At 33.7% G+C, this 12,232-nt stretch overlaps 1 protein-coding gene across 1 annotated transcript in view; it reads right to left on the reverse strand.

The window, feature by feature from the left end:
- Positions 1-1,488: 1,488 nt before the first annotated feature.
- KLHL14 (kelch like family member 14) overlaps positions 1,489-12,232 on the reverse strand; it is a 59,139-nt gene continuing 48,395 nt past the window's right edge. The window contains exons 5-8 of the mRNA XM_015823431.1: positions 7,026-7,216; positions 6,766-6,924; positions 3,858-4,015; positions 1,489-1,629 (exon numbers count right to left, since the gene is read on the reverse strand). Of these exons, the coding sequence (XP_015678917.1) occupies positions 1,489-1,629; positions 3,858-4,015; positions 6,766-6,924; positions 7,026-7,216 (649 nt within the window). The remainder of the gene's footprint in view (positions 1,630-3,857; positions 4,016-6,765; positions 6,925-7,025; positions 7,217-12,232) is intronic.

The raw sequence follows: 12,232 nt of genomic DNA on the forward strand, positions 1-12,232 counted from the left end.
ATTTCTGCCCAAATCTTGCATTTCCTCTCTGGAAGGTTCCAATTGCTTGCTTATCCTCAACATCTGCCCTACTTTCCATTTAGTTTTGCTTTGCTCTTGAAGCTGCAAACTATACAGGTAGTCCTCGACTTACAACAGTTCATTTACTAACCATTCAAAGTTATAACACCACAGGAAAAAAGTTACATATGACCATTGTTCATTGCAGCATCCCAGGGTCATGTGATCAAAATTCAGGAGTTTGGAAACTCACTCATATTTATGACAGCTGCAGTGTTCCAGGGTCATGTGATCACTTTTTGTAACCTTCTGACAAGCAAAGTCAATGGGGAAGCCAGATTCATTTAACAACCAAGTTATTAATTTAACACCTGCAGTGATTCACTTAAAACCTGTGACAAGAAAGATTGTAAAATGGGGCAAAACTCATTTAACAAATGTTTCATTTAGCAATAGAAATTTTGGGCTCAATTGTGGTCATAAATTGAGGAATACCTGTATTTGGATGTAGTCAAGAACATACTCTAGTAAGTTAGCTCTCAGAATTAGGCCTGTATTTTTTTTATGCTAGCATAAAGGTAGCTTATTATTATGTCAACGTTAAACAATTAGGAAATTTGCCAATCTTTGCTAATAGTGTATATCATAAAATCTTAATGTTATAAAAGTACTGCACTTGAATTTTGTCCTTGGAAATGAAAAATAAAGAATATTTACCATTTTTGCAAAATCGCATTTGTAATTATAAGATTTTAAACATTAATCAAATATTTTTAAAAACACTCTAAATAGTACATGCTCATATGCTGTGGAAAGAAGGAAAACCAGAATCTGTGAACTTCTGGAGTAATTGTTTTGGATTTATACTCTTGCAAATAACATTAAAGATTGGCACAGATCCTGAAAGCTGCGTAACTTTTTTGCAATTCTTAATTATGAGAATGTTAGGGCATGTTAGTTCATCAGGACAATCAATTTGTTTGCAACAGAAGCATTACATTATTATCTCTGAGTTTTCTTCTGTTTGTTGCTTGCAGAGTATGTAAAGCAGTCATGGATTACAACTGAAATGGAGGAGACCATTCTGCAATTCAGTGCTTTTCAGTACCTCAATTTTGAATTACAAGTGGAATATCATTGTTACTTCAACACAGATCCCATGCAGTAAAACAGAATGCACAGTAATGTTCGTGTTCATCTTCTTTAAATTTAGTATCAGTATATGGGTCTGCAGCAGGGAAAATATCAATCTGAAATGGCCATCTGTCAACATGTGCAGTGTTCCATGCGTCTAACCTACTTGTCTGACAAGATACCAATTCATCTGAGATGGGGATTTGCTTAGTCTTTTTTTAAAAAAAATCATAAATGCAGGTGTAGGAGTGGGATCTTGTGGCCTGTGGTCCAAAGAACTATTCCTTAAAATAATTATGCTTCCCATCATTCCTTTCCTGAATGCATCAATGTCCTCTTCTGTATTTCCAGGACTTATTTGTTGTATGGCACACACGCAGGAAGTATGACAGTAGAACAAGCAGGGCCTGCAAGTGGCTCAGCTACATCCCCTTCGAGCTCTGTCCAGGATCCTTTCTCAGGACTATAACAAATAGTAGAAGATTTGTAGGCTCCCTGTAATGCAAAATATAGAGGCTTTTTTATTTAGCTGAAAAACACCAGTTCAAAATGTAGATAACGATAACTAGAAAAGAATAGGCTCTTTCATGATTATTCAAGAACCTGCAATGTACTAATCCTCGAAAGGGTATGTTCATACAAGCTATCTGCTTTCAGACCTAAAGTTGACTCAGCCTTTCAGACATTAGGTTGACTCAGCCTTCCATCTTTGAAGGTCAGTAAAATGAGGATCAAGATTGTTGGGGAAAATATGCTGACACTGTAAACTGCCCAGAGAGTGCTGTAAAGCACTATGGGGCAGTATATTAGTCTAAGTGCTACTGCTATTGTTATAAGAACTTATTTTTAAAAATGGCAGTGGGATTTTAGGATTGAGAGTGGACAGTGTTAAAAAGTAATAAGAACCTGCTTATAATAAATAATGGGAAAAATAATTAAATTAATATCACTACCTTTTTTATGGAAAGTCCACTGGAAAATGGCCGGAGTCAGTGGCTGATGCTGTACCGCCTCGAGGTCAGCAGTGGTCATACAAGTTGTTGCTATCTTGCTAGATATCCCCCCCAAAACAATTCCTAATACCTGTTTTGATAATGGGACTTGTCAAATTAATAAGATATCTTTAGGACAACAGGATGGATGTAAAGTTATTTTCTAGACACGAAAGAATACTGCTGCTTGATTTAAGAAACTTGCAAAAATGCTTATTGGGAACAAAGAATGAATATGCCAATGCAGTAATTACAGAAATTCTAGCACAGCTTGCATATTTTGCATAGATATTATGGGATGATGGAAAGCTTTATGACTAGATAACATCCCTTGCTCCCAAATGTATTGCAGGACTTGTGATTATAATGGAGTAGATTAGATAGTTTGTTTCTTGCAGTGACCTGATGCCTATATTTGATATTACAGTACTCACATCTTTTAATGCTTATGCTAGCTGTTTCTTTGGAACAAGCTTCAATGCAGGCAACCTTATTTTATTGTTGTTGTGCTATTCTAGATGTTAGTTATTCTTTGTTTTGATTCTTCTACTTCTTTAGTTAAAGAACTTTGTTTTTTCCTTTGGCAGAGGAGAGGTTGCCTGGTACTGGAATGAAAACAGTTCAATAGCTGTGCAGCCTTCATCTACTGACAACTTCCTTTGGTTTACCTCTACAATGTGAATTACTTCTGGCAAGGCTTTGATTTCTTTGCTCTGGGAAGTTCTTTGCAATTCTTTGAATTCTGCTTCTGTGGATACTTTGTATTGTAAATTGACATCGGTCTGCCATAACATCTGTTCTGTTATTTCTGATTCTCTATGTTGTTCTTTTCAGAACTGGTGCATGCATTTCAAATATCGTCTTCTTGTTGGACTTGATCTGTAATAACTGATCATTATTTCCTCATTTTCAATCACTTTATATTTGCAACAGTTCAACACCTTTTATTCCAGTAGTTCTGTAGCTGCTGGTCCTGGTTGTTCAGCCTAGAGTCCTGAGTCCTGTAGAGTATGGTCCACGTTGAACCGGGCAATGACTGAACTGGCATGTGTTTCTGTAGTTTACGTCTCACCATATTTTTGGTGAGATTTGTCTAGTATGAGCTGCACTGGCTCCCAGTGACTTTCTACTTAAATTCAAAATGCTGGATGTCACCTATAAAACCCTACATGGCATGCAGCCAGGTTATTTGCAAAATTATCTGTCTCCTGACATATCTGCTTGCCCCATCAGTACCAGAGGGTTGGCATGATCTGGGTCTCTCCTAGAAAATGTCATCTTGTGCGACCTGGGAGTTGTGTTACAGCACTGGCCCTATGAAGCAATATCCCTTTAGAGATCAGGATGGCCCTGACCCTTGGCAAGCTACTGTAGACCTGGATATTTCCTCAAATAGTTGGATAGGAATGCTTAAATGCTTGGGGTGTGTGTGTGTAGATTAGTTTATTTTGGTATATATGGATTCAAAATGCAATGTTTTGGGGCCAGTTGTATCCTATGTTTTCTGTTATTATTACTTCTATTGGTACCATTACTCTCACCTGCACTATTACTTAGGATGGGGTGACTTTTTTTGTATTGTCTTGTTTATAATCCTCTGTGCACAGTCACTGCCATGAGATAGGTGGCAGTAAACAATTGCTTAAATAAATAAATAAATAAATAAATAGCATGCTATAAAATTGTAACTAGATGATCTAGTTAAGACTTCATGTTCAAATTAATGCATACCATACTCCAGCTGTAGCCTCCAACAAGGTATATGCTGTCATCAAGGACTGCACATCCAGGACCACTACGACCCTCTAAAATAGGAGTTTGCAAAATATTCCATTGGTCGCCCTTTGGGTCATAACATTCCACAAGCATGACATCAAGGTGAGAAAAACCTGTATCACACATTCATAAAATAATTTGAATCCACACATTTTAAAATAATGACTACGGTCACTATTAAAAAATAATTTGTCAACAGCATAAAAGGACAATCTTTATAAATTGCTAGAGATAAGAGGAATGAGCCTGTTAAAATAAAACATTGCAAATTTTTCCTTGTTTTTCTTCTGAAATTCATCATCATAGGATGATGAATTCATCATCATAGGATATTATACTGAACTTCAACTTCTTAAATACTGGCCGTTATACTAATAATAAACACATGGTGATTACTAACAACTACAATTGCTAGGGCTGTTAGTAAAGATTTTTCTGCTCCCATAATATATTGGAATTTTGATTTCATGGTTTAAAGGGATTAGGAATACCTATAGTAAAGCTTTTTTTCATTTCATAGAGTTTGCACTGAAGAATTTCTTGTAAATTCTATCTTTGACAATATTCTTATGTATACAGTTTGCTTTATAAGAGATCTGTAATCTCTTCTTAAATTCTGCGGTTTTGAAAACAGAGCAAAAGAAAAATGTTTCCAGTCAAATCAAACAAGCAATACCAATGTTATAGACAAATATAGTCTGTTGTAATGTCACTTGAAAAGAATTGTAAAATTCCAAAGATCCCTAAGATCTCTGTACAAGTAGTTATCAACTTACAACCATAGCTGAGATCAGAATTTCCACTGCTAAGCAATGCAGTTTTTAAGTGAGTCACATCTGATTTTAGGACCATTTTTACAATCGTTGCAAAATGAATCACTGCAGTTATTAAACTAATCTGGCTTCCCTTATTGACTGCTTGTCAGAAGCTGGCAGGGAAAGCCACAACTAGCAATCACGTGACTCCAAGATGTTGCAACCACTGTAAATACAGGTAGTCCTTGACTTACAACAGTTCATTTAGTGACTAAAATTACAGCGGCACTGAAAAAAGTGACTTATGACTGGTTTTCACACTTACGACTGTTGCAGCATCCCACAATCACGTGATCAAAATTCAATTGGCAATTGACTCATATTTATGACGGTTGCAATGTCCCAAAGTCATGTGATCACCTTTTGTAACCTTCTGATGAGCAAAGTCAATGGGGAAGCCAGATTCACTTAACAACTGCAGTGATTCACTTAACAACAATGGTGGCAAGAAAGGTCATAAAATGGGGCAAAACTCATTTAACAAATGTCTCACTTAGCAACAGAAATTCTGGGCTCCATTGTGGTTATAAGTCGAGGACTGTACGTGGCGGTTTCCAAATGCCCAAATTTTGATCAGGCAACAGGGATGCTGCAATGATTTTAAGGATGAGGATTGGTTGTCACTTTTTTCAATGCCATTATAACTTTGAACAGTCACTAAACGAACGGCTATAACTTGAGGACTACCTGTAAAAAACATTGATACAGAACACTGACATGAGGAAAAGATGTTAGCACAAAGGCTCACGTATATATGTAACCATTGCATGTATGTGCTATAGTCCTGAATTCTTCAGTGCAAACCCATCGGACTGATTGAAAAGAAATGTCTTCTTTTAGATAGTTGCACCCTCCCGTACATTTCATTTTTCCAAATGAGAATAATATAAATGCAATCCTTTTAACAAAGTTTAGTAGTGCATTAAATGAAATGGAGAGCTGTGAATAAAACCAAAGTAAACCAAAAATTAGAAATTCTGTAAAAAAACATAATATAATTTGGATTGACTTTACAAAAATTAAAGTCAATGACCCTTTCATTTAAATGCATTTAATAATAGGTTTTTTCCCTGTCAAAAGCTCAACATCCCAGGAGTAGTATTCTAAACACTGGAAAAAGCCAGGCCAAAAAAGCTGAACATGATTGGCTTTAATTTAAACTTCAATTTAATTAATCACTCTTGCTATTCTTTGTCATTTCAATAATTTCTATCTTCTGTCACATTAAATGACAAGTTGCTAGGAACTTCTGGAACAGTTCCAGAGAGTATAATCAAGACTTTTTCCAGGCGCACATACAACTCTGAGGTTGTAAGTTGTATCTTTTTTCTGTTTTAAATTTAAAAAAAAATCAGGAATTGATGGTCACTGGGACCACAATGGTGTTCTCCCTAAATTAATGGGAGCAAGATTTTGGGGGGAGGGGAATGGATAAAACATTGAAAGTAATTCTGCTTTTTCTGGCCACAATGCTACAGACAGAATTATTTTAGATATACTTCTCCAATATTGTAGCAGAATTTGTTTTGCAATGTGAATACATACATGCTTTTAGCACTAATAAAATGCTAAGATGAATAAAACAAATTTAGATCAAGCGTATTTATGCCAGTTCAAAAGTCCCCAGGTAAATGTGTTGCAGTTTAATATTTAAAGTTTCTTCCTGAAATCTAGGAACTCTCCTTGGAACTCTTGTAAAACTTCTTATGATGGCAACTAATTTACAGAGGCAAACATTGTAGGGAATTTGGGTCAATAATAATCTGTTTGTTACAATTAATTCACAGGGATGACAAATCATCCATGATTCTGAGTAATGAAAATTCTCTTTTTTATTATCTAAAGCATTCATTACTCATTTATTTAATGTGGTGTTATAGTTTTTTCTTTCTCAAAATGCTACTGAGGATGATACTAAAGTCTGTGGCATGATAACACAGAATAATGTGTGATATGATAGCAAAGAATGATTTCTATGCTAACACAGAAAAAATAATTTTTGATCAAAAAATCAGAAAAATATAGTATCTTGCTATTTAAAAAGAGACCTTTCAAATGATTTCCTCCAATTGCATATAGTCGGTCATTCATTACGGCCAGCGTGTGGATAGCTCTTTTTGTATTCATGTCTTGTTTTCTAGCCCAGACATCCATTATAGGGTCATAGCAATACAGCCAGGGGACATATTCACCATTATGGACACCACCTACAAATCAAATATACCTTCATTAGTTACAGCTTTTAAAATAAAATTTGGGCTCAACCAAATTTTTAAATCCATCAAATGGAACCTAGGAAACAGCTTACCTGAAATATAGATTTTTCCATTATGTACAGCTCCTGCATGTGCTGCCAAAGGCTGTGGTAGGGAAGATACATAACGCCACTCATTTGTCTCTAAATTATAGCATTCCACACTTGACAAGTAGCCAGTTTCATTTCTCCCTCCAATCACATACAAGTTCTTATCAAGCCGACAGGCATAAAAACTAGCTCTCCTGGAGGATAAAATAACAAATAGAGCAGTTAGTTTCCAGTAACTAAAATTAATTCTGTCATGATTGTTTACAAAAGTTGAACAGCATTTGTTTACTAATATGCTTCAAAGAATTCAAATGGGGGTTTCTTAAATGGTTGAACCTCCACTCAAACCCCCACTTTAAATATTAAGAAAAAGAAATAAAACAACCAAAATTGCAAAACGTTTGAATGTAGCTACCCTTGAAATACTTGGTATAATTCTCTACAAAGGATACTGTAGAACTGGGGGAAAAATACAATAAAAAATTTAAAAAAATTAGAAAGCTGGAAACTCATGCTATAAAGAAAGATTTGAAGCTTTTCATTTTTAAAAAAGACAGCTACAGAGGCATATTTGTATGGAAAAATGGAATATACAGAAAATGATTTTCCCCCATTCTCAAAATATTAGAACTTAAGAGTCATCTAATAACGGAAAACTCAAAATAAACCAATGGAATATTTCTTTAAACAGCATATTGTTAAATCTTGGAATTTGATGCCAATGACACAGATGACTGTGAAGGTGATAAAACAAATTCATAATGCATAAAGGATGGGATTAATGACTACTATTCAGGCTAGCATAAACATTGTTAAGCAGATCAAAGATATAGAAAAGAACAAGCTTTAAAAGAGCAGCTGCTTCTATCACCTAATTCAGGGGTGTCAAACTAGCGCCCTGTGGGCCAGATGCATCACGTGCAGGCCACACCCATCCTGGCTCCACAAAGGCAAAAGAGTCACAATACATTATGTGATGCGATCGAGTTTGACACCCATGACCTAATTGTAAACTTTCATAAAGGTAGTGATTAAGAAAATGCTGAAAATTTTTTGCCCTCTTGTTTCAAAAGCATGGAGGCAAAGACCTTTTATAAGGAAGGGAGATGCAGTGTCCTGTATAAATGATGCTATATTTTAAGTAAGCTGATATTAGAAGATATATAGATGTATACATTATAGGTGGAACATTATAGGTAAGACAGAAGACAAAAACAATGCACTGTTAACAGTGTTGGATTTATTCAGATAGTCATTAACATTTGGTGCATTTGGTATCAGGCTAGGATTTAACAACTCAGTAAGACAAGTTTAAAGTTAGGACAGATAATGTAACAATAATAAATTAGCTTGACATTCACTTTCTTTATGGTCCTTCAAGGGTCATTGTTCTCAATTTACTAAGAGAACCACATCATCACATTTTTTCTTCAATTATCGCTTTTCCTTTTCTTTCTGCACTACTGCAAACAGAACAACTTTCCTTGGATTACATTTGTTCTTTCCAAAAAGAAGTTCCTGGCTAATTCTAAAGAAAATCTTATTTATCTGCTTGTTTCCATGGTTATATTTCAAAAGAAATATAAAACTTTACTAAGGAATCAATAATGCTACCTAACATCTTTTCAGACAGCTAGTTTCAATAATTTCCAGTGCTTCTGAAAGTCCTAAGAGTTATTTTTTGAACACTCATTTCATTTAGTTATTAAAAGTAATCTGGCACCCCTGTTGTTTTTATGTATAAATAAGCCAAGAAACAAAGTTTAAGATAATTCATTTTCAACTCAAACAACATTCCAGATGATGTTTTATTTCATGGACTGTAAATATTTTCACTAAAAAGGACCGGAATTCAGACATCAGATGAGGCAAGATAAGCTGAAACACATATTTTTTCCCACTCCACATGGATTACAGGAGAATTATGGCAGACATCTAAAATCCAGACTGCTGAAATTCTCTAGAACAAAGACAACTCTGGAGACTGTAAATATGTACTCTCCCACAGTTGATTTTTGTGAACAAATAGCAGAAATTGACATTTTTGCAGCTGCTTGCAATCAGCTGAAGGTCATGGGTTCAATCATGCTCTAAGCCATAAATGAAATCTTTCATGGACTCAAAGTTTGACCAAATCTAATCTTTTTAATAACTTTGAAGTTTATTTTTGTACTGCCTCTTTAAGATGGAAAAACATTCAGAACTGCGAGCCTACAAATTGCTGGGTGACTGCTTTAGAGAAAGATTTTGAAACTAATTAGAAAGATTCTCTCATGTGAGAAAAATCTATTTTGTTTACTTTTCAATGCAAAACAAAACTTTGAAGATTGATTACTAAAGCACATGATGGCTACTTTAAAGGAAAAGTTAGATTTGTGAGCTTGTGAAGTACTTGGGCTCTTTAACTCTTTACTAAACTAAAAGTTGTTCTTGAAGATGAACAAACTCCTTTGAAGACAACTGAAATGGACATTAAGATGGACTTAAAATTATAACTAACAAGTAAAAATAGAAATACTGGATTTACCAATGGAATTGGATTGGATGATCATTTAAAAAACAAAAAAGGCCTACAAATAATGTAGCCTTTTTAATTAAAATATAAGAGATTTACTAGAGTTACTTCGTGGAAATTACAAATGGACTAGGATAAAGATGACAAGAACTTCATGAGAAGGGACAAAGAGACTAGAAAAAAAAGAAGAGTTAGAATTTTATTTATGCAATATTGGTGTGAAGAAAGAAAATAATCTCAAAACTGGTTTATTTCACTGTGGTTAAAGTTATCTTTGGTGATGTTTAATATTTATCTGGATTGGATAGTTTCTCTTTTGAAAATAATATAATGAATTTATAATATTTACATTATCATTTTTGATATATAAATAGGGGTCTATTATTTCTGGTAATGTTTAGCAACTTTCAGTTTTATTATGGTTTGTAATGTTGAATTGTTAAGAGGGATGAGGGGAATTTAGATTAAATAAAAAGAGATTAAATACTTACGTTATTAGGTATTTTAGTTGGATCTTGATCAGTAAAGAGCTGAAGATTTAGAGATTTATAGAAAATGGAGTGAAGTATGGAATAAAGATTATTCTTACTGTAATTTTAAGACAGTGATAAATAGTTAATGTTGAATATACTTGCTGAGGATGAAGAGGGAAGTTTCTTTTTCTTACTATTTTTCGGGGAGGGAGCAATGGATTTTTTCTTATCTTTTTTTCTGGACTTTCTTATTATATATATTTTTATATTGTTTTTTTCTTAGTTTTCATCTGTTTATCTTTTATTTTTCATTATGACTTGGGTAGGACTTCACACTTTTTCACGTTTGTAAAATTTTTTACGAGAGAGTGAACTGTCTTAGGTATTGAACTCAATTTTGTATAAAGATACTTTTCAATTTCTTATAAAAGACGTGGTAAAGGTTATACCTTTAAGTTACTTTCAAGGTTTCATGATCTTAGAGGTTATTTCGGGGTAGTTACGATTCATGTCTTTAAGTATTTATGTATTTTAAGAAAATGAACATAGATCTGTTTTGTTACATGACTAATTATTATGAAAAACATGAGAGAATAAGTGAAAGATACATAGTGCAAATGTGAAACTAGATTATTTTCTTGATAATGTCAAGAGTAGATCTTTGGAAAAAGTTACATATGGAATAAAAGCAATAAAGTTAAAGAAACCAGAAAGACAATAAAAGGACTTCAGAAAAGAAAGTAAGAGCTTAGTATGAAAAAAAGTATCTCCCAAAAGTGAAAAGAAAAATATTACAATGATCTGCATAAGCAAGTGAAGGCATTCTAATGGGAAACAGGAAAAAATGCTTGATGGAATGATGATGATGAAGAAGGAGCTGTGGATGAGGAAAACAGAAAATAAGAATTATTGCTGCAAAAAAATTGAGAAATATATAATATGCACAGAGAAAAAGTTGCAAAAATGTAGCTAAAGTGAGCAAAGAATAGATACAATTAAGGAAAGGAAGAAAATGGAGAATGATTTACTGTAGATGGAAATAATTGTTTTGAAAATGAATGAAGAGAGCTGAAAAAGAAGACTCCAGAAGAGCAAATGGAATTAAAAATGATGAAATAATTTGCAATGTGTCCTAGATTACTCCTAGGTCACTGCAGCAATTGTCTCTTGAAATGCAGATGCACACTGGAATTTTCATAGGGAAAAAAGAACACAACTGGAATACATAAGCTTTATTATTATCATAAATAATTATTGTAGCAACAAAATCTACTTCTACAGAATTTTAAAGAATGAAATTTCAATCCTTAGCAATTTTGTCCTGTTTTAAGGACATTGTAAGGGATTATTTGCTGTGCTTTTCTCTATACTCTGTTTATATAAACAACTTCTTACTCCACATTTTGACAGCTCTGACTTTCGGAGGAAGAACTTGAAGTGAGGGAATATTTGAAGAAGTATTTTAGATAACTTCATGGGAATGAATATGATATGTAGAAGAAGGGAATTGAAACAAATACTCTAAATGTTAGTGTCCAAGAAAAAGAAAGATGAAATGAAGGTATAAATGAAGATATAAAAATTTTTAAAATGGTAAGGCTGCAGGTATAAATGATGTAGCTGGAGAAATATTAAAAGATGCATGTGGTTTGCTTAGGGAGTGGCAGTGTGATTTATCAACAAAGCTGAAGACTGCATGTGTGCTTAATGGTTGGAAAAATGATACTTTTGCTTCCAAATACAGAGGGAAATACATTTTTAAAGAGGGGGGAGTCCATTTCTAAAGCATGCCTGGAGAGATGTTTGGTGTAATTTTGAGATAAATGATACAAAAAGTGATAATAAGTGAAATTTGAGAGATACAATGAGGCTTTCTGCTAAACAGAACTAGGATAGAAAAATTGATGACCATCCTATTAAATACATTTTGGCAAGTACAGTACATACCTATATATCTTTTTTATGAATCAGTTTTAAACATAGATCTGTTAATACCATTTTAATATTTTTAAAGACATGAATCCATTGATGGGGCTTTATTGGAGATTCTAGTACTTTGGAACTTTCATTGAATTTCCATATTGGAAATGGTGCAGAAAATATTCTTTAACTTTTCATAGAAATATGTTTTAACTCAAGTTATGGATTCTGTCAAGTGAGAGAGCATTTTTTAAAATGTTTGCACTTTTTCACACTTCAGGATGGGTTCAGTATTACTTTTT

This window comes from Protobothrops mucrosquamatus, unplaced genomic scaffold (genome assembly GCF_001527695.2).
Source record: "Protobothrops mucrosquamatus isolate PMUCROS unplaced genomic scaffold, P.Mucros_1.0 scaffold1867, whole genome shotgun sequence".
In the NCBI taxonomy this organism is placed as follows: Eukaryota; Metazoa; Chordata; class Lepidosauria; order Squamata; family Viperidae; genus Protobothrops; species Protobothrops mucrosquamatus.